General features: G+C 42.5%; 5 protein-coding genes across 14 annotated transcripts; 2 read left to right on the top strand and 3 right to left on the bottom strand.

Annotated features, from left to right (window-relative positions):
• Positions 1 to 232: 232 nt before the first annotated feature.
• LOC114861391 (stonustoxin subunit alpha-like) lies at positions 233 to 2,423 on the bottom strand. Of its 2 annotated transcripts, XM_041072143.2 has the most exons (3): positions 1,935 to 2,423; positions 1,584 to 1,630; positions 233 to 1,349 (listed from the first exon to the last, which is right to left on the bottom strand). In XM_041072143.2, exons 2-3 carry the CDS (start codon positions 1,594 to 1,596, stop codon positions 790 to 792), a joined length of 573 nt encoding a protein of 190 aa, XP_040928077.1. In that variant the 5' UTR covers positions 1,597 to 1,630; positions 1,935 to 2,423; the 3' UTR covers positions 233 to 789. The 2 variants fall into 2 exon arrangements, with proteins under 2 accessions (XP_040928077.1, XP_029016369.1); XM_029160536.3 differs by lacking the exon at positions 1,935 to 2,423 and having other exon boundaries at positions 1,584 to 1,914.
• A 3,926-nt stretch (positions 2,424 to 6,349) lies between these two features.
• Positions 6,350 to 11,605, top strand: LOC114861304 (zinc finger protein 585B-like). 2 transcript variants are annotated; one of them, XM_029160371.3, is made up of 9 exons: positions 6,350 to 6,632; positions 7,049 to 7,251; positions 7,341 to 7,424; positions 7,603 to 7,698; positions 7,981 to 8,091; positions 8,324 to 8,447; positions 8,533 to 9,643; positions 9,785 to 9,831; positions 9,991 to 11,605. In XM_029160371.3, the coding sequence occupies exons 1-9, from the start codon at positions 6,599 to 6,601 to the stop codon at positions 11,238 to 11,240; spliced, it is 3,060 nt and encodes a 1,019-aa protein (XP_029016204.1). In that variant the 5' UTR covers positions 6,350 to 6,598; the 3' UTR covers positions 11,241 to 11,605. The 2 variants fall into 2 exon arrangements, with proteins under 2 accessions (XP_029016204.1, XP_029016203.1); XM_029160370.3 differs by having other exon boundaries at positions 7,603 to 7,752.
• On the bottom strand, positions 11,345 to 14,132 carry apex1 (APEX nuclease (multifunctional DNA repair enzyme) 1). 2 transcript variants are annotated; one of them, XM_029160498.3, is made up of 5 exons: positions 13,993 to 14,132; positions 12,976 to 13,125; positions 12,742 to 12,905; positions 12,445 to 12,637; positions 11,345 to 12,336 (listed from the first exon to the last, which is right to left on the bottom strand). In XM_029160498.3, exons 2-5 carry the CDS (start codon positions 13,058 to 13,060, stop codon positions 11,822 to 11,824), a joined length of 957 nt encoding a protein of 318 aa, XP_029016331.1. In that variant the 5' UTR covers positions 13,061 to 13,125; positions 13,993 to 14,132; the 3' UTR covers positions 11,345 to 11,821. The 2 variants fall into 2 exon arrangements, with proteins under 2 accessions (XP_029016331.1, XP_029016333.1); XM_029160500.3 differs by having other exon boundaries at positions 12,997 to 13,125.
• osgep (O-sialoglycoprotein endopeptidase) lies at positions 14,111 to 17,538 on the top strand. 7 transcript variants are annotated; one of them, XM_029160485.3, is made up of 12 exons: positions 14,111 to 14,244; positions 14,598 to 14,717; positions 14,844 to 14,963; positions 15,044 to 15,219; positions 15,332 to 15,439; positions 15,521 to 15,570; positions 15,684 to 15,762; positions 15,854 to 15,919; positions 16,017 to 16,107; positions 16,382 to 16,457; positions 16,532 to 16,630; positions 16,806 to 17,538. In XM_029160485.3, the coding sequence occupies exons 1-12, from the start codon at positions 14,232 to 14,234 to the stop codon at positions 16,843 to 16,845; spliced, it is 1,038 nt and encodes a 345-aa protein (XP_029016318.1). In that variant the 5' UTR covers positions 14,111 to 14,231; the 3' UTR covers positions 16,846 to 17,538. The 7 variants fall into 7 exon arrangements, with proteins under 7 accessions (XP_029016318.1, XP_029016321.1, XP_029016317.1 ...); XM_029160488.3 differs by having other exon boundaries at positions 14,202 to 14,327; XM_029160484.3 differs by lacking the exon at positions 14,111 to 14,244 and adding an exon at positions 14,269 to 14,401 and having other exon boundaries at positions 15,332 to 15,427.
• On the bottom strand, positions 17,220 to 20,302 carry si:ch211-214j24.10 (uncharacterized protein LOC558894 homolog). The gene is made up of 4 exons (XM_029160504.3): positions 20,145 to 20,302; positions 18,256 to 19,032; positions 18,136 to 18,168; positions 17,220 to 18,025 (listed from the first exon to the last, which is right to left on the bottom strand). The coding sequence occupies exons 1-4, from the start codon at positions 20,158 to 20,160 to the stop codon at positions 17,976 to 17,978; spliced, it is 876 nt and encodes a 291-aa protein (XP_029016337.1). The 5' UTR covers positions 20,161 to 20,302; the 3' UTR covers positions 17,220 to 17,975.
• Positions 20,303 to 20,706: the final 404 nt, after the last annotated feature.

Raw genomic sequence — 20,706 nt, 5'->3', positions numbered from 1 at the left:
TAATAATAATAATAATAATAATAATAATAATAATAATAACTCAATGTCTCTGTTTATAGCTTCTCTTTAATCACCCGATGTTGATGACTAGCAGTGGCAGAAATAGTCCCACAGAGGGAGGTCTAAGCTGAGAATATTAGAAGCAGTTGTAGTTGCAGTATTTGTTGCTCCTTGTTGACCAAAAATGAATGAATATAGGAAAAAGTAGTGTACTCACAAAATAAATGCAAGATTCAACGTTAAACAGCTTTAGTGGTTTATTTTTCTTACTCATACAGTACCAAACTAATGTTTGGAAACACTTACTGAGGTTTTTTCACAGAAAAAATGTGTTTCATATTTTTGATTCTTCAGTGTTTCCACTGTTTAGCATGATGAAACTTTGTAGACGCTAGAACGCGTTAAACATTAACCGATCGCTCTTATTATTATCATTAGTGTTACATGTGAAAAAAGGCTAACTGATGATGCATCAATAAATAAAAACATGATGGTCAACCAGCGTCACAGACTTCAAAGCCATGATGACATTCCTTCATGAAATGCTCCGTAACAAAAGTTACACCAGCTGTGGAGGTCAGATTTGTGCCCACGTTAACAGGGCACAACTATTTTGCATAGACTACGTGAATCAGACCTTCGAAGATGAAATGCTGCAAAGAAACCTGAGTGAAACCAATCTGTAATTTGGGCTGATGTCTCAACATGATAATATCCACTATTAACTGTATACTACACCGTTGAACTTAACTGAACTTAATCTAATGATTAAAACCTTGCTTGAATTACTTAAAATTCATCAACTCTCTCTGCGCTAGCAGACCGGGAAAGTTGTGACACCCTCGCTGGACAGATAATGACAGAACAGTCATGCCCCTGCATCGCAAACCCAGGGTAGAACGGCTCAGTGAAGGTGCTGTGGAACGTATAAAGGTGACTGAGAGTCCCAGATGAAACACTGTAGAAGGACAAGGTGCCTCCGGGCCAGTCTAGGTACCCTTCAACCCTGTGGGAGTGGGACATGGGGTTGGGTATCTCCATAGACAGGTGGTTGTGACGGGCACTGTAGTGATCCTCGAAGCAGTACAGGCACCAGGATTCATCTGTGTTGCCAAATCTACAAACCCTCGCTGCCACAGCAACGTCCACCCATGGCCCTCGCCACTCCACCTCCCAGTAATGGCGTCGGGTGAGACCTTTGTCACAGAGCACCTCGGCAACGCTCTCGAACCTCTCCGGGTGATTTGGATACGGCTTTTCCTCTCTGACCCATATCATCTGGGTTCCCCCATCGCTTAGGAAGACAGACTTGGCAACTGTGTTCATGTCAAATTTGACTGTACATGCATCTGAAGGCACACATAACAACTTCGCATTAGTTTCCCACAGTTTCAGATTTCAAACAGATGTCTGTCCTGCCATCTGCTTTTGGATTCTGTGCACAAATTAATTTTATTTAAAAAATTAAATTAAATTAAATTAAATTTTGTTGCAGTATTTATAGATTGAATTCAGACAATCTCAAACAAAACTATTACTATAATTATTACTTCAAAATAACAGGAAACAATCACGCCACTTACAGTTTTTCAGCATTGATTTCAAGCAGCACTCAGCGTTGTGTTCCGTGCTGTACACAAGATGGTGTAGAGTAAAGTAAAGTAAAACCGAGTCGTATTTACTAATAAACTTTCTCTTCCCAGAGGTTTGTCATGTGTACAGCACATGTTTCGCAAAGTCACATTAGTGCACAAATACAGGAACTTGATAATGAAATGAAACTGCGAACCACGAGGCTCTTCTCTCTGAGAGTTCTGAGATTCTGAGAAATCATGGATGTATGGATTTCTGCTTTTGTATTTTATCAATTTTGCCTCGAGTCAACACAACTATGAAACTAAGCCACACATATCACCAAACACAAACTCTTTTACCTGAGCTTTTCCAGTCTGCGCAGTGGGTTGTCCCGAAGAACTGTTTCAGTCCAGAGTCCTGCAGATAGTTATATAGCAGAGATCCAGGTGTTTCAGGTAGGAACGCCTACATACCTGCAGGTCTGGCTGCAAAGCATCATGTAAGTGTGAATGTGCAGTGAAATAAAATCAAATTTCTCCTTCACTTGCTTTAGTATTTCTAGTTTGCAGTGTGGACTCATCAGGGCAGCAGCAAGCAGCGATGCACCATAATCACTCAAACTGTTGCCGAGGCAGACGAGCCCGAGCCTAAAACTGAAGCCACGTCTGCACAGCAGCTGTCTCTCAGCTTGCACCAATCCAGCCTGCAAATAAACATAAGTACAATTGATTGACAGTGATTATAGTCTCCCTGATTTAATTTATGTTGAAGGATCTGGTGACCTAACCATAATGTTTTTAGTTTGCAGTGTTGTCTACATAGCCCTACACACAGAGTCTTAATTCCTGCCTCCTGGAAATCATTAGCATTCAGGTCCAGTTGTGCTGTGCTGAGAGCAACAGCCAGCGCTTCAGTGCCCCTCCAGATTACACTTACGTAATCTGAAAATGGACAAGAGAATGCTGTAAACATAAACAAGTACACATGCCTAGTAATTGATTGGTATTGTATTGTGTGAAACAGTGACACAGGGGTGTCGAAGTCCCTTGCTGGTTTTCCAACTCTCCCTTTCCCAGAGCCTGCTGATTATCATAACCAAGTGTGTTCAGTCAATCAGCAGCTAACTCACACACTTGTACGAGGTAATGCAGGGTGAGTTGGAAAACCAGCAAGGACACCGGCCCTTGAGGACAGCAGTTTGACACCCCTGGTTTACAGTGTGGACCCACTAATCCAGCAGAAAGCAGTGTCAACCCGGAACCCTTCAGGTTGTTGATGCTCAGGGTTTAGCTCAGAGATTCTGTCAAGCGCAGAGGCTACAACTTCACAGCGGCTCTCTGTTAAGTTGCAATGATTTAGCCTAGAAAATGATAAATTGAATATTTCCAACTCTCCAAATACACCATACATCGATTGCATCATAGAAAGCTAGTAGAATAAAGGAGGAAGCTATGTCAGCAGCTTCACTACCCCTTCCTCTGACCTTATGCGGCTGCTCCAGCTGATGAAATGCCAGCTCCGCTAGCTTTAACACAGCACTGTTACTTTCTATTGTGTGTTGCCTTTCAGCCATCATATGCGTACATCGCACCCAGTCCTTCCATGCCTTTCATGTCAGGGAAGAACTGATGCAGACGTTGCATCAGACTACAGTCCCTCGCTCCAATGTTAGGATTCAGTTCGCAGAAAGGAAGTGGGAAGAGAATGGCTATGTCCTGCTTGTCTGTCCTTCTGCCCAAGTCAGGGTGAACTTCTGGGCCCACACTGTTTTCCCTACTCCAGGTAAACCCAGGGAGAGAACAGTTCTGATATGCTTGTCTTAATTGAGCTTGGCTTTGAAAATGTCAAGTTTTGACTGAGGTTTCTTTTGTTGTCACATGCTTGGACATTTGCTGTCTGATCACATGCTCCTCGCTAAAGCTTCCCTCTGCCCCTTCAATCACATGCAACTTAGTGTAACTTTTATGATTCTGGGGTGGCCTCTGATGTCCACTACGCTGTAGTCTGCTATGTAGTCTGTCTGTCTGTCCATCCATCCATCCATCCATCCATCCATCCATCCATCCATCCATCCATCCATCCATCCATACATACATACATACATACATACATACATACATACATACATACATACATACATACATACATACATACATACATACATACATATTTTATTTAGGTAAACACTGTCTCCTTCATCAGCATTTCCTTCATAAATGTTTTGGTACTTTTCTTTAGGTACTAGTTCTTTAGGACTTTAGTTTAGTTCTTCCTGGATAGCGTTGTGATTAGTCTCTGTTCAAGAAACAAATAGAACAAACAAATCCTTAATTTCTAAATTTTGTTTTGTGTATGGATGTAAGAGTCTGTTAGTTGATCTTTTTGTCTTACCTTTGGTATCTTGGCTTTTTGAAACTGGAATAAAGAGCTCAGTAGAGGCAGGAATTTCTATATTTTTTGTACTTTTATTTAGCAATTCTTTTTATACAAATTCTTCAGTGTTTCCACCCACAGTTTGAGCTTCATCCTTGTCAGTATATCAGGACCAGCACCATCAAGGCTGTATGTCTGCACAAACAGGTCCACTGTGCCTGGCCTGTCAACACTCTCTACACGAGTCTTTGGAATATGAAGGACTTCGAGGACATTACTTTAAAGAAACCACTGGAGGATTCTTAGCTGTTGGTCAAAATATCCAAGAGCAGCTCTGGGACAGATGCCATATCGCTTCCCTCCCCAGATTATATAATCAAACATTACACATGTCTGTCCATTAACATGTGCTAATTTCACAGGAGCAGTTTGAGTTTTGAGTAGACATAAACTCAGAGGGCCATCCTTGCATCACACGATTCCTGCATCCTTTATTTAGAGCACATGTTGTGTTTGCTTTTTTTTTGTTGTGGTGCACTTATTTGCGTGCCACATGTGTTGAAACAATTTAACCTTATCGTCTATTCCAATGACGTATGCAACAGACCGATATGGGGGTGAATTTGAAAGACACACTGCACGGCTTGTCACGCTATTATTACTTTCATTCTGTGATGCATGCAGATCAAGGTTCTTGCTTTTGAAACTAGAGAAACCGAAATAAGGACAACCTGAAATGCTGAACTAGACAAAAAAAATGACTGTAAACCACTTACAGAAGACACAGGTCAGTGTGTTTTAAAATATTTAAAATAATACATTTAAAATAAACACTCTTAATCACACTAGTGATACATTAACATAAACAGTGAGACTTGTTAGATTTTGTGCCAAATAATACACTGAATCTAGTGTCTATAAAATATTATTTTCAGGGTGTTCCTGGTGTTTCAAACCTACGCAGGCCACTGTGGGACCTGAGCCTAGCAGCAACACATCCTGCACACTCAAGCTAAGCAGGACCAGCGCAAGTTGTAACAGGAAGCATTGCCTGAAGAGTCAGAATTCAGGAGAAACATGCTGCTGGTACCGTCCACGACCCGGTAGAGGCCTCCATGAAGACTGGAGCTTACAGACTTAGACCCAGTCACTTGGAATTGCGTAGTGTACAGTTCTTACAGTATATACTTCTGTTAGACTTCTGAAGAAACTACAATAGTCTTTATTTAATTTTATTTTTTAATATTTAATTGAATTAAATGGTCGTTTGAAGTAAATTTTAGAACAGGCACTTTTACGATTAAATGCTGTAATAAAACAGTTTTTCTCAGTTGCTTTAGCACAATTCTCAGATCAGAATTGATGTTGCAAATATGTGTGCATTTCTTAAAACAATTTGTACAAACAGCAAAACACTATGGATTTCTTGCAAAAGCCTGTAACTTGCTCAAAATCTTTAGTTCATCTCTCAAATCTAAGTTTTTATGTCATTGAACATGTCAGTGCCATTCGAATCTCTAATCCTTGTGTCATTGTTTATGAACAAGACAGTCAAGTACAAGTATTGTAAATTGTTGACAGATCATGTCATACAATGTAGAAAAAAACCCACTGCAAACAGTAACACAACGAAAAAAAAGATAGGACAATATTCTGTAAAACAGTACAAGCAGTGCTGTAGGATAGGACAATATTCTGTAAAAGAATCTTTTAGAGTGTCTTTTCCAGCCTCTGCAGGTGTCTGCTGTGATGTCATCACACGCTGGAGGGTCATGTGTGTGTGCCTGGCGATCATAAACTTTCCATCTCCATGCTGACAAAAAGTTCCTCAATAGGGTTAAGGAATGCACCTTTGTTATAGAAAGTCAAGTCACCTGAGAGCAATTTACCAATTCAGGAAAGACTTAGAAAAAAACATGTATAGAAATATTTTTGTTACAATATGACAACTTGGTCAACCATTTTGCAGTTATTATAGACTTAGACAATGAAGTAATGACTAGATGTTTTGAGGAGTAAGACTATTGCACAGTGAACTATATAATACATTTTGATCAACATGAGATAAACAATTGATAATATAGCAAATAGCAGGAAATTGTACATAATTATTTGAATGCATGTACCAAAGCAGTTGCAACTTGTTCAAAGAAGTGAGAAACTACTTATATGATGTGCACAAGTGACATCATGATGTGATTGAACAAATAGTTTTGAGTATTTCATTCTGATCTGAGAATTGTACTGTATCTGAGAAAAAACTGTAATAATAGTTGATAATGTATTTTTACCAGTGTTTTTATTTCAGTGCAGATGTGAAATATGTCCACAAGGTGGCAGCAACAACACAATCATCGCGTGGGTTCAATGTAAATAGAGACGAAGAAGAATTAAAGCCGTCTCTGATAGTTATTTGCCTAACGCCAGAAGAAGAAGGACCCAATCTAAGTACACCACATTTGACTTGTTTATCTAACGCTATAACGCTCTAATGCGTCTCCTCGTCTACATGTTTTGCAGCTACTACTATAATGTTGGTCTAAATGTCTATAAATTCATAAATCAATAGTAGGAGTCAACTGTGATTTAGTAGCTGTTAGCTGCTAACTAGCAAAGGCCAGTCAAAACTTTATAACACCAGTACGAGAAAATGGACACGGGTGCTTTCACTGTCATTTCCAAAGGTTGGTGAGTCGGCTGACAGTGAACGAAATAATGATAACATGCTAAGAGATTAGCTTAGGCAACGTTGACTTTTTTATGCTAGTAAGATAGCCCAGCAAGCATGTACTGTATTGTGTCACTGTGCATGTATATTATGTGTGTGTCGGATTAGTGTATAGCCAGCAAAACGCAAACGTTAGTCTAAGAAAGAAATTGTACTTATTGAATAAGCACTGATCCAATACTGGCTGCATTCAAAACACGTCACGTTAACTAATGGTAAAGTTGAACACTATAGTCATCAATATGTAGGTTATCTAATCCAGTATAATTTACTTTATACCCTGTTATTATTTAGATTATTGTATGCCATTTGGAGACCGGTTTGTTTATGATTTTATTTTGCTTGAATCGGAGTGTGTTCTGTTCTTTGTAGATGTTCCCTTACCTCTGGCATCACTGCGCCTTTTGGTTCCACCTCTCCAACTTATGACAGCCTCAATGTGGCAGGTTGTCAAGACACAAGATGTCGGCAATTACTGGAAAGTGGCAGAATTTGTCTCTTTTGTTATGGACATGGTCCCCGAGCTCCTTATGTACAAGCACAGGACACATCTTAACCTGGGATTAAGAGCGAGAGTGAGTATATCTTGATGCCATAAGGGATGCACTGGGATATTGGGATATTCAGTTTTGTTCAGTGTCTTTCTTATTCTTTATTTTGGCAGTATATCCTTGAGTTATGCCGAAATGAGTCTGTGGAGCCTGGTTTTGTTTTGTGTTACTTGGACAAGATTAAATATCCCTCCAAGGTACAGTAGCTCTAATGTAGTGACTCTCAAATAGCTACATTATCCAAATTTTAAGAGTTGAAAATGTTTATAGTGTTTAATTTTTAGTTTTTAGTTTTAGGTCAGCATTTATTTATTTAAAATAACGTTGTTGTTGATTGAACTACAAATTGATTAGCGTCACTTGTGTGTATTGCAGATGGAAGAAACAGAAAAGGAAGAAGCAACAGATCACTTTCTGGAGCTAATTCAGACTCTGCTTGAAAATCCAGAAGCGAGAGAAGAGTTTTTTCTTGTAATAAGATATTATCTACACCTCATGCGTAAACCTACTTTCCTTTTTAGCAGTGTAGGTCAAAAACCCTGGGGTGCTAGTGGTAAAAGTGATATGATGTGATATGATATGAAATGGCTTTTAGGCACGTTTAAATTTGTTGTAGCATCGTAATGAATTGTAGCATAAGACAGCAATATTTATAAAATTTTCACTAACCAGCTGAAATATTTGCCAGTTTTGTTTTTGCACATCAGTAACAGTTGGTACTGATGAATAAGAATGGTACTTATTTCTTTATAGGAGGATTTTCCTGCTGTGTTTGGAGCTCAGTATGCCAGTGACCTGTGTACACTGTTCTGGGAGTTTCTGTCTCGCCTGGCCCAGCTGTTGCCAATTCCTGACCTGGAACAGGTGAATATTAAACATTCAAGAAAACAAAGAAATAATTCACATAAAAACCAACCTTGGCAGTACTTTTGCCACTCATAAGAATATTTCCAAAGAAGTTGTATACTGGGGATACTGTATATCTAAGATGAATTCCATCAGTCCTTTCATAATTGGTTAATAATACAACCCAGTGTGGGTAAATTGTAATGATAAGGCCTCTAGATCAGTAACTGTTTTCATACATCTCTCCCAGACTGTTTCATGGCTTGGAGTTGAATGTTCTATGCTGGAGGACTGTGTGCAGTCACTGTCTAAACCTACAGACCTGAAGAATTTGCTACAGCACCACAAAAACCATGGGCATTTAGAGCAACACTGTGAGTCACTGTCTAAATCACTGAATCACTGTCTTGAAGTCTGATGTTACAATAACTCATGAATGCTCTTGTTTTTTTTCTGCAGTTCCACCATCCAGCATGGGCGACAGTATTATTTCCTCCCTCTCTGCAAAGCCTCTACACAGAGTGTCAAAAACTACTTATCAATTCAGCCAATCAGAGTCACTTGATGTTGGGAATGTGGGCACACATGCTGTTTCATTTGTGGATGATGTAGCTGAAATAATTGCAGTGACAGACTACGCTGAGGTTGAATTGGGTGCAAGCACAGAGATTGAGGTTGTAATGGGAGAAAGCTTCTATGAAAGAACGGATAGTAAAAAGGCTGATACACCAGTAATAACTGAAGAAACAATAAGGCAAGAGAATGCAGAAATAGCACAAGAACAAACTGAGATAGTTTCCATGGACGTCATCCACCCAGAGGTTAACAGCGGCAAAGTCGCTGCTTCCTCTCAACTCAGAGTCTCTGTAGGGCCCCATGACTGCCAAGACTGTGAGAAGAAATTTAAATTTGCCTCTTCATTAATCGCCCACAGGGTCATCCACACGGGGGAACGCCCCCACCGGTGCGAAGAATGCGGCCGTTGTTTCTCCTTCAGGCAATCCCTTGACAGGCACAGACACACGCACAAAACTGGACGCAGGTATGTCTGCGCCCTCTGTGGGGAGACCTTCCGTTCCCTGTCAGCCCGCACGGAGCACAAGCAAATGCACATGGAAGATGGAGTTTACGCCTGTCAGCAGTGTAATAAGACGTTCAGCTGGGAGCTGCCATATGCAAGGCACCTAAAAACTCACACAGAAAATCAGCACACAAACAATAATACAGAGAACCATGAGAACGGACAAGAGGTGGTCCTGTGCGATAATCATGAGAATGCGGCTCCTGTTGAACCTGTTGAACCAATTTGCCTAGTACAGGTGGATGACAATGGCGACCCAGCTGACATAGACGCTCAAAGCAGCAACTGCACCTCCTCTGCGCCTGGAGGTCTCGTACCTGACCTCGACAAGGAGCCCATTTCTGTGGTTACCGTTCGTACAAGTGGGCGACTACGCAAACCGACCATGAAGGTCCAGGTGATCAATTTCCAGAAGCGGATAGCCTCTAATCGAAAAAAAGAAGTCACTAAGGCGAACCCACCCAAGCTTAAGCTTTTACCTTTTGCCAGGTAAAACATCTTTACCAACACTTCTGAGTTCCTTAGTTTTGGTTTTCCTTGTTTAATTGCTTTACAGATTTGCTAAATAGAAATAGAAAATATTTAAATGCCATTAGTAAGACTAATTACTAATTTTTCCTTTCCTAACAGTGCTGAGCACTCCTATGGGTCACCAGTGGTCAAAGACAGCAAGGAAAGTAGGTGGAATTGTTCAATTTTCCCATTGGACCACATTTCAGTAGCATAATTCTAAAATAAAATATGCCACATCAAGATATGTTTTGAGATGCACTTCATCACTGAGATAGTGAGAAATTGTGACTAGTTCTAGTTTCTCATAGAAGGTTCTGTTGCAGACGGGTCATCGGCTGCTTTCTCCTGTCCAAAGTGCTCCTTTCACCATTCAGAAGAAGCATGGGCCCAGAAGCACATTGACAGCGTTCACTCTGTTGAGACGAAAGAAGACAACCCATGTCTGCAGCCTCCGGAAGAGCAAGAAAAAAGTTTCAGTTGTTCAGACTGTGAAAGAAGCTTCAAGTTCCAGTCCTTACTGAAAGCACACCAGCTCATCCACACGGGTGAGCAGCCCTTTGTGTGTTCTTCGTGTGGGCGGCGCTTCTCCTTCAAGCAGTCATTGGAGAGGCACAAGCAGACGCACAAGTCTGGACGTAAATATGAATGCTTGATCTGTGGCGAGTTCTTTAAATCCCTGATGGCTCAGAGGGAGCACCAAAGCACCCACATGAAGAACGGCGAGTATCTGTGTTCTGAGTGTGGACGGGCATTCGCCTGGAAGTCAGCACTGGTCAGGCATCTAAAGACCCACAGCGAGGATGAGGACAAGTTGGAGCATTCATATAAATGTCCTCGCTGTAACCTGAGCTTCAGCTGTGCCAGCTATCTCGGCAGGCACCTCCAAAGTCACCAGGAGAAAAAAGATCACGCCTGCAACTGCGGCAAGAGCTTTGCCTACAGATCGGCTCTGGCGGCGCACCAGCGCATTCATCAGAAAGAGCGGCCGCACATGTGCGCGCAGTGCGGAAAAGGATTCCTCTACAAGGGGGGTCTGCTGAACCACATGAAGATCCACTCCGAGGAAATGCCGTTCATGTGCTCCCACTGCGGCAAGAGCTTCAAGCGGGAGCGCAACATGAAGAAGCATGAGCGCTGCCACACCAGGGAAAATGTCTTCAGCTGCTCGCAGTGCGAGAAGACTTTTGTGTATAAGGCGACGCTGATAAGACATGAGCTCACTCATTCGGGCGAGAGGCCTTACCTCTGCTCCGACTGCGGGAAGGGTTTCTTTTCCCACGCCGAGCTTTTGAAGCACGAGCGTTTTCACACGGGCCACAAGCCCTTCCAGTGCCCCCACTGTGGAAAGAGATTCACCCAGTCCTGCTACCTAACCATACACTTGCGGTACCACACCGGAGCGCGGCCCTACACGTGCAGTGAGTGTGACAAGAGCTTCCTCAGCGCCAACCGCCTGAAAAGACACCAGCTAACGCATTCAGGGGAAAGACCGTACCTGTGTGGGGAGTGTGGAAAGGGATTCAGGCAGTCGTACAATCTCAAAATGCATCAGCGAACACACATGATGAAGTGACGCTTTCGACTGGGACAACTGGAGGCTCATTGTGGCTGTATCTATCATGAAGTGCAAGGTAGAACAGGCTTCCTAATGACGTGAAATAATTGTATAAACAAGAGTTTTACATAAACAGACTTTAATTGAGACATTGGGCAGGTTTTACAGAAATGTAACATTTGTTTGGAAAACATTCTCACAACTGATACATTCTTTTAACAGCAGTAGCTTAAACTGGGAAAAAAAGCACCAATGTGTCTAAGGTGAACAAGTAAGGAGGAGCCACACTCAGATCAGCTGAACATGTTTTAGTATATAGTGTTTTATTTGTATATTTTAGAATTGAAAGAATGAATTGGGTGTATAAACTTCAGCTACAGGAAGGGGACTTTGTGTGTGTAATTTCATCACATTTACGTGAAATGTACCACTGATCTACTGGACGAGTGAACCCCTCTGGTGAGAGACTTCCTTGACTGGATACAGTAAATGTCGCTTTAACTAACGGAGCACACACGAAAGGTCAGGCCACATTGGAATGGTATTATGAAGCCAGTGTAGACTATGCAAAGCAGTACCCTTCATGACCACACAGTGACCTACACTGCTAAGTGCAGAGTGATGGGGCAGTGGTCGCTTCCCATGGCCTTGTTGCGGATCTTGCTGTCACACAGGCCTGGCAGTAGAGAGGAGGACAGCACAAAGTAATCAAGCCTCCAGCCCACATTTTTTGCGCGGGCATTCATCATGTAGGTCCAGAAGGTGTAGGCGTTGGCCTGGTCGGGGTAGAGCTCGCGGAAGCTGTCGACGAAGCCGGACGCCAGCAGCTGGCTGAAGCCCTCCCTCTCCTCGGGGGTGAAGCCTGCGTTTTTCTTGTTGCCCTTGGGGTTCTTCAGGTCGATCTCCTGGTGCGCGACGTTGAGGTCACCGCACAGTACCAGGGGCTTCTGCATGTCGAGCTCGCTCAGGTACGCGCGGAAGTCCACGTCCCAGGTTTTGCGGTAATCCAGCCGCACAAGGCCTCTGCTGGAGTTTGGCACATAGGCCGTCACCAGATAGAAGCTGGGAAACTCTGCAGTGATGACTCTGCCCTCTTTGTCATGGTCCTCTTTGCCTGGAGAGTTGAAAGCAGCAGACTTTGATGAAACTAAATCTATGAAAGCTCCAAAGCCTGTTTTCACAGGTTGTTTCAATTGGAACGGAAACTTAAAACACTGCTCACCAATGCCATAAGTCACTTTCAGGGGTTCAGTCTTGCAGAGCATGGCCACCCCACTGTAACCCTCCTTGTCATCTGACACAGCCCAGTACTTGTGAGGGTACTCGGGCATTGAGGTGATCTCAGCAGGTAGGGCCTTTTCTGAACACTTGGTCTCTTGCAGGCACAAGACATCAGGATCCTCCTCCCGCACCCACTGGAGAACACAAAAGGCATGAAGTGAAATTTTCATGATCGGTTTTGACTTTCAACTGGTCTTTCATCAACATGGCAACCAACGAATGTTCATGCTGAACTCACATCGAGGCCATTCTTTTTCACCCAGGCCCTCAGACCGTCGACGTTCCAGGACGTTATCTTCATGTTGGCGCTGCGTTCGTCTTTACTGGTCATTTTGTCAGGAGGGTCCTCGTACAGTATCGGGGCCTCTGGTTCCTTTGCCTTCTTTGCTTTCTTCGTGGCAGCTGTGAATGGACAATTGAACCTGTATTACAATAGTAACAGCAATTTGAATACATTTTAAAGCTACTTTACATTTGTTACTACAAACTCTACCGGCTCCCGTGTCATTTTCCCCGTCTGCAGCCGCTGCCTCCTCTGCTTTCTTGCCTCTCTTCATACTGGCTCTGAATGCCGACACACTGCGCAGACACACAACACGCACACACAACTGCGCACACACCCCTGCAAAAGCAAAGAAGCTATATCAGTGATGAGTGTGACAAAATAAAAAAAAATAAAAATGACTTAAAAATAGAAACCGGTAAAGTTTTGTGGGAATGACAACATGTGGCTAAAAAAACTTTTTTTCAACGGTAAATCTAATGAATTGCAATGGCTATTTTAGGGAGACAATTAGATTAACTGATAACTATAAAACTAGTACTGAGCCCTATGTATAATGGATGCGTTATATTTACTGGTGAATCGATTATTTTCTCCTTGCAGAATAACGACTTCCGCAAACATAAATGTTCAGTAACATCCGTACAGACGCGCATCAGGAGTATCGGCCTGTCGGAAGCTGCCCTAATCCCAAATAGTACACACCTTAGAATAAAATCCATCAGTTTCACTGTATTTTTAAGAGTTTGCAAGGAAGTGAGTTTCTGAAGATCTAAATGAATTCTGAAACCGAGTGGAAGCATTTATTTTGATGCGAGTCGCTGTGGAGGAAGATGTGACACATTATACCAAATGCTAAACTACGCTAAACATGAATCTGTGATCCGCTGCATGCAATAACGATCCACACGCATGCAAACTAATCAAAGCGAATATCCGACGCGACTTAGGGAGATTTGCGTGTTACACAACAGGTTAAGGAGCTACTAAGCTATGCTAGCTAGCTTTGTATCCGTGACAAAGAGCATCGAGCCAGCAGGAGACGGCCCGCACGCAGAATCAATGGAGGGTGACCTATCGGCTAACTTTACTTCCTTTGCAACTTATTTTTGCCAACAACAAATGCAAATGTGGCTAAATAATGTTCGCGGTTCCCTTTCAAACAGGAAAACGAGTCCCAGACAGAAAACATGCAAATAATATTACTTGCGCTCTGACGACAGGATGCAATGATCAGACAACTGCTGCTTCTCAGTCACTCCCCCCAAAATTCAGCTTCTACACAAAGCGGGGCACGGATTGCCTGACCACATGCTCGTTGTACGTAGCGACTGTCCCAATACGTGCCTGATTAAAAACAAAAAAAAAATGTTTTAGTAAAAAGCAATTGCTCTGGACGCGACAGTAGCTGCTTTGATGCCCTTCCCTCTGCACACCGAGGTACCATGTGTCTACAAGGTAAATAAAAGCTGTGAGGAGGCAAAAGCTACAGCCTCCAATGTTTGGGTCCTTACCACCTCCTCGTTGAGCAGTTAAACGAGGTAAAATTAATCGGCTACAAGTCTCTTGTGAATTTATATGGACGTGAGTTATCTGAGACAACAGAGTGGGGTTGGTATGTTCTATTATTAAGTACAGGCTGGGGGAGGCGATGTTAATGACGTGTAGCATGGTAGCTCCAGAGCTAAGTGCAGTACAGTGCTCGAGTTTGCGCATCAAAATGTGAATCCGTGTAACTATTGTACGCTTAAGTGTGGGAAATAAATGATCAGATTAAAGTTTATATCAAACTTCTATTAAACTGTTTTCAGCTGCAATGACTGTCATAATTGGCTTTGAGGGAAGTGCCAACAAGATCGGCATTGGCATCATCAGGGACGGAGAAGTGCTTTCCAACCCTAGACGGACCTACATCACGCCCCCTGGTCAAGGCAAGTCAGGCGTCTGCTAAAAACGTGAATGTGGTAGCATTAATGTGTATCCCAAAACATGCATAATTTAGGTCATACCTTAACAACCTTGCGTGTGAAGTTAATGGCATTTTGGTAACCTATCAGGGTTCATGCCCAGTGACACAGCCAGACACCACCGTGCTGTCATCCTGACTGTCCTGAAGGAGGCCCTGGAGGAAGCAGGGCTGAAGCCTGCGGACATTGATGGTGTTGCGTACACCAAAGGTAAGCTTCCCTTTAATTGAGGTGATGCTGGCTATAGTGTTCTATCAAACATGGACTTTTTGACTTTGTTTTTCTTTTAGGCCCTGGTATGGGTGCCCCCCTGGTGACCGTGGCTCTGGTAGCCCGGACGGTGGCACAGCTTTGGGGGAAGCCGCTCCTCGGTGTCAATCACTGTGTCGGACACATCGAAATGGGCCGACTTATCACCAAAGCCAACAACCCCACTGTGCTTTATGTTAGTGGAGGGAATACACAGGTTTGTTTTTTGTATAGGGGTCTCAACTCGACTGCATTAACTACTGTATTACTGTTATAGTTATAAATGTCCTAAAATACTCTTACGTGTTTGTGCATTTGCTCATTTACAGGTTATTGCATACTCAGAACGGCGATACCGAATATTTGGAGAGACTATTGACATCGCTGTTGGCAACTGTTTGGACAGGTTCGCCCGAGTTATTAAGGTTAAATCAAAGGTTTAATTTTTATCTTCATTACAGCAGTTAGTTAGTTCAGGTGCATTGTTACGATTAATCAGTGTGTAACTTTGTGTCCAGATATCCAATGATCCCAGTCCAGGCTACAACATAGAGCAGATGGCCAAGAAGTGAGTGATGTTACACACAAAAATATAATTACACATTAGGTTCTACTGTTAATCACAAAGCTGATTGGGAATGTGTTATCTGCCCAACATTAGCATTTCTTGCTTCTTCTTAGAGGGACTCAGTATGTGGAGCTGCCTTACACAGTTAAAGGGATGGATGTGTCATTTTCTGGAATTTTATCTTACATTGAAGTAGGTGTTTTGAAAACACTAATCATCAGATGAATACACAGGCATGAAACTCATTCTTTATGCAAACATTAATCCTGCTCTTAATTAATAGGAAGCCGCTCATAAGATGCTGAGCTCGGATCAGTGTACTGCAGAGGACCTGTGTTTCTCTCTGCAGGTCAGAACCAGTTATTAAATTGCTTTGCGTAGTGCTATCCCTCCCTTCCATGTAGAAAAGTCAGTATTGGCCAGCACTGATGACGCACTTCCTGCAGGAGACAGTGTTTTCCATGCTGGTGGAAATCACAGAGAGGGCCATGGCTCACTGTGGCTCCCAGGAGGTCCTAATCGTTGGGGGCGTTGGCTGTAAGTACATCAAAGATGGACGCTTAAAGAACAAACCTGAAATATTGTGACCTTAAATATTTTGATATGAGATTTTTAAGCTTTTGCTTTTGTCTTTCTTTTTGGTAAATTGATTAGTTTTTTCTTAGCTTTGCAGTAGCCATAATGTGTGATGTGGTCTGATTAACCTAATAAACTTTTTAACAAAAAGTTTGTGGAATATATGTAGAATATAAATCCACACTTGTATGCAAATTGATATTTTAAGTATTGTAAAAGTTTTGGCCTTTTAAAGGTAACCTGCGTCTGCAGGAGATGATGGGGGTGATGTGTAAGGAGCGAGGTGCTAAGCTGTTTGCCACAGATGAAAGGTAAGGTAGTGTGGATGTCAGGAGCTGAGTATTGCAGGTTCAATCCTTATAACAATTTGCCTTTTATTCAAAAGATTCTGCATAGACAACGGAGCAATGATCGCTCAAGCTGGCTGGGAGATGTTTAGGTCAGGTCAGGTAACCAAACTTGAAGACTCGTGGATCACACAAAGGTAAATGCATTAGTTACTCAATAACAGCTTATTTATCACTTATTTATCACTTATTTATTTATCACAAATATTGCAAGAAGCAGAATGCAGTTGTCTGTCTAAATTACAATCAGGATGTCTGAAGTGAATGTTCTGCATTGTCATTCTTTGCTCAGTGAGCTTTAACATTCCATAGGTACAGAACAGATGAAGTAGAGGTGACGTGGCGAGACTGATTGATGGAGACCCATCTTGGCGCTAATGGAGCTGTTGTAACAGTGGGTGTAGTACTCCTAGCCTCTGACATAGATACAGCTCTGTTGCATTTGAGAATTTTCATGCAGAGTCCTGCACACTCCTTACTGTTCAACCTGTAAACACATCTGAAGAGCTCAGAATGTTAGTCTCACATTTAATTTATTGTATATTTGTTTAGGTTTTGTCAGACAAGCTATGGCTGTTAAAAACAGGCTTGTTTTTTCACATTTGAACACATTATGAATTTAGATCAGTCTTTGATTATGCCTAACAGGAGCAGTGTGCTAAAGTAAACAAGGCCAGAACAGGTTCTGTATAGTAATAAATGTATACTTGATAAAGAAAGGCAAAAGATGTTTATTCATTTTTATTATGCAATACTGTTCACTTACATTTCTCCAGTGTATTTTTATTTAAATTGTCCTCAAAAATCAAATACTAATATGATGACAACCAAATAAAAGGAACACAGCATTAAGAACTGGTAAAGGGTAAACTCCATTGTGCCTCTAAACCGAAGAGACATACAGAAATTCTCTGCATACATGAACCATAAAACTTGAGCAGGAATAAGACACTGCTCTGCTTCTAATTTGGGGCAGGGGAATAAATCACTCTGGTGAGGGTTTCTTGCACACAGGAATTGGTCACAGATTTTTTTTTTTTTTTTTTTTAAACAAAGTGCTTGATTGACCACTCGCTTTACAGAGGACAGAGTCTGATAAAATTGCAGTTTTCAAAAAAAAAAAAAAAAAAAAAAAAAAGGGGGGGGGGGGGGGGGTTGCATTTAAATTACAGCTTGTCAGATGTTTAAAAGAAAAACACAGAACAGCTCTACGCGAACAAGCTAAAAATAGTAACAAGGTGTTGAAAACATGATTATTTATATTGTATATAGATTACTTAAGGCAGGCTGTAAGGCGTTTAAGTCCATTGCTGTAAGATCTCAAAGGAGTTAGTTCAAAGTGTCTCAGTGTGGCTTTGCGTGAAGACATCATCCTGAGTGCAGTGTGTGAAAGGGACTCAAAGTTGTCCGACTTTACGTGTTTTCATGTGCATGTAGGTGTGTACTGTATGTATTTATATATACTTTGGGCTTCTTGTGCTGCTAGGCTGGGTGCTCCTGGCTGTCCTTGTACCAGACAACCCCATCTGGATCTAGAAAACAAAATGACATTGCCTTAAAATGTAAAGCTCGATTTGAAGGAAAAAAAAAACAAAAAAAAACAAGACATTACACAAGTTGTTTCCAAAATATATAAGCTCACCTTTTTTCTGTCTGTTACGGGTAGTATTCCATTCTGGGAAAATAAATAAATCTCACTGTTAGAGACTTTGCACAGAAGTGTCACCTGACATTGCATGTCTTGGCTGCGCTCAGCCCTTACCTCTATTGTGATAGTTGAATGCCTCCACTAGATGGGGACAGCTGAGCAACAGCTTTCCGTTGCTCTCGTCGTCCTCTGGATGTGCGGCAGGGTTGACAGAGGTAGCGAGTAAAACGGGCATTTCTTCGGGGGGCTGAACTGTGAGAACTGTGTTGGACTGTGGATCTGTTGACTGCTTAGCGTCTGTGTGCTGAGTAGGGAGGACATTAGCAGTGGGACCCTCTGTGACCGGCCTCGCCTCGCTAATAAAACTTAGACCCCACTGGTTTTGTAGCAGCACGCCGATGGCAGGCCGATCCTCATCCAGCCCTCCGTTTCCTGCACCCGCCTTCACCTTGGAGGCGTAGCTGACAGCAGGCTGCAGTTTGGCTGGGCTGTCCTGCACTGGGAAAGCAGGAGGGAGCTTAAGCAGCGACAGACTGTCCTCCACCCACCTCTCCTTTTGGCTAACTTTCGTTGGGCCACCAACTCGACTGAAACTCTTCTGGCTTTCCCTACGGAGGCTGCGCCCTTTGTGCTGCTGACCCTTGCGCTCCTTTTCCCTGCGAAAGCTCAAACTGTGTGTGTGAACAGGTCCAATTAGGTCGCCTTCAGGTAAAAGCTGCCGCTGGTCACTTTCAGAGATGCAGCCTCCACCCCCACCACCGCAGTTTCCTGAGCCGGGAGACAGGCGACGGTTGCGAATGTGTGGCTCCGAGTTGGTGGCTGAAACGAGGACTACTGCTTGATCACACAGGGCATCCGACTCACATACAGTGTTGCTGACGTCCCATGTACCTGGAAAAGCAGTGTTAACACCTCAGTCAAAGACCTTCTGATTGCTTATAATATTATACTTGGAGTACAATTACTTCAAAGAATCTTTGCGCAACCTTTGGTGGTAGTTAAATTGAGGCACAACCGTTCCCTGTACTGTGGAAAACTTGCAAAATTGTGACCTAGTAGTAAAGCCTCGTTTTCTGCAGGGAACACTGAAATGACATTGTATCGTTTGTAACTTAAGCATAGATCTTAATGTAATCTATGAATGATTTAGTTTAACATCTTTCTATAAACCACCTGAACACAATAAGCACAAAGACCGGGACATAACACCAGGCAAGTCGCTAACTGAATTAGTGATCTCCCTTTCATAATTTGATGATGAAAGATTATATAAAAAAAACATTACCCATAAATGTCCTAATATACGTCAGCACAAAAAAGCAGCATTCGAAAAATAAACCAGCGACTAATTTAGACAATTACTGCCTACAACCATCCGTATTTTATACTGGGATTACTGAACTTGATGGGTCAACGAATTAGGTACACACTATAAAAAGCGCGTTTACGGGACCGGCTGGCCTGAAGCTCGAATCTTCTCCAAGGCGCCGCGTTACTAGGTCGAGGAGAGTTTCATTCATCACGAGAGACATTTTGAGAGATTTTTTTTCTGTTGTACGTCGTCTAACTCTAACGGCAACTGTATTTGTAGCTTTTTGGATGGGACAATGTATTATGATACATGGAAGTTACACGGTGCTAGCTGCTAACAAGGCAGCTATTAATACGCGCTATCACCTGTGTTAGCAAACTTTAATTAGCCATGACTAGCGGCATGGCGCGGAGAATTAAGATCGACGACTTTATTCACCTTCCATCACAATGGCAAAGGTGGATACGCGGCGTTTCGAGGACAGCTATCGTGGATGACATGGGTTCATTAGACCATACGACGAGAATTAACAGCTAGCTAGCGTGGAGTCCAAGTTTCGTAACCCCCATTCAAAGCGACAGGCTGGCCGCTATGGTCGTTAGCAGCAATGCTAACACCGTGGTAATAGGTTAAAACACCGCTGAACATAAAGTATTTCGGTAACAGTCGTCAAAAAGCTAAAGAAACTCACCTGTTTTGATATGCATTTCTCTTTGTTCAATGTGTCGCTGGGGCGAAACCGTTAAGTAACTTTTGTTTACAGCGTTTGGATAACGTCGGCTCGCTGGATGAGTCTTGACTGGCCACGCGGAAGTGACACGAAATGCGGGTGGGACAGGAAGTCCAGGCAGATAAGCAGTCCGGCGGGAAACGAAAAGTAACAGTTATTTGACGCAAGCCGATTTGATGGACTGGGAGCACAATGAGAGACTCTGGTGTACTGTTTGTATTTACAACTTGGGTTGTATAACATGATTTCAGTAGGGTAGGTGGCGGTAATGCACCTTCTAGAACGCCAACCGCCGTTAAATGCTACAGAAGAAAAGTAGTAGAAGAAGAAAAAACTGACGAGAATGTATATGCTACGTAGAAGCGATTAGGATATCCAAGACAACTTCTTGGATACAGTAATACCGGTTTTTCGATACCAGTTAACAGTTAAGGTACTGGGCGACAATGTAATTGCTTACTAGATAATAAAATGGGCAATTACGTCGATTTTCCTGTTTGTATGAACAATTTATATGGAGGGT

The sequence above is a fragment of the Betta splendens genome, chromosome 9 (assembly GCF_900634795.4).
Source record: "Betta splendens chromosome 9, fBetSpl5.4, whole genome shotgun sequence".
Classification (NCBI taxonomy): domain Eukaryota; kingdom Metazoa; phylum Chordata; class Actinopteri; order Anabantiformes; family Osphronemidae; genus Betta; species Betta splendens.
This window is presented reverse-complemented; position numbering and strand designations above follow the sequence as displayed.

Excerpts from the sequence above, each read along its gene's own strand:
- LOC114861304 (XM_029160370.3), top strand. The coding sequence starts at position 6,599 with ATGGACACGGGTGCTTTCACTGTCATTTCCAAAG. Across the intron at positions 7,425-7,602 it reads AGATTAAATATCCCTCCAAG|ATGGAAGAAACAGAAAAGGA; the intron begins GTACAGTAGCTC and ends TGTGTATTGCAG. Across the intron at positions 9,832-9,990 it reads GGTCAAAGACAGCAAGGAAA|ACGGGTCATCGGCTGCTTTC; the intron begins GTAGGTGGAATT and ends GTTCTGTTGCAG.
- apex1 (XM_029160498.3), bottom strand. The coding sequence starts at position 13,060 with ATGAAGAGAGGCAAGAAAGCAGAGGAGGCAGCGGCTGCAGACGGGGAA. Across the intron at positions 12,906-12,975 it reads TAGAGTTTGTAGTAACAAAT|CTGCCACGAAGAAAGCAAAG; the intron begins GTAAAGTAGCTT and ends GTCCATTCACAG. Across the intron at positions 12,337-12,444 it reads GAAAGTGACTTATGGCATTG|GCAAAGAGGACCATGACAAA; the intron begins GTGAGCAGTGTT and ends TCAACTCTCCAG.
- osgep (XM_029160483.3), top strand. The coding sequence starts at position 14,365 with ATGGACGTGAGTTATCTGAGACAACAGAGTGGGGTTG. Across the intron at positions 15,571-15,683 it reads ATAGAGCAGATGGCCAAGAA|AGGGACTCAGTATGTGGAGC; the intron begins GTGAGTGATGTT and ends GCTTCTTCTTAG. Across the intron at positions 16,631-16,805 it reads GACTCGTGGATCACACAAAG|GTACAGAACAGATGAAGTAG; the intron begins GTAAATGCATTA and ends AACATTCCATAG.
- si:ch211-214j24.10 (XM_029160504.3), bottom strand. Across the intron at positions 18,169-18,255 it reads ATTCAACTATCACAATAGAG|AATGGAATACTACCCGTAAC; the intron begins GTAAGGGCTGAG and ends TTATTTTCCCAG. Across the intron at positions 18,026-18,135 it reads CCGTAACAGACAGAAAAAAG|ATCCAGATGGGGTTGTCTGG; the intron begins GTGAGCTTATAT and ends TTTGTTTTCTAG.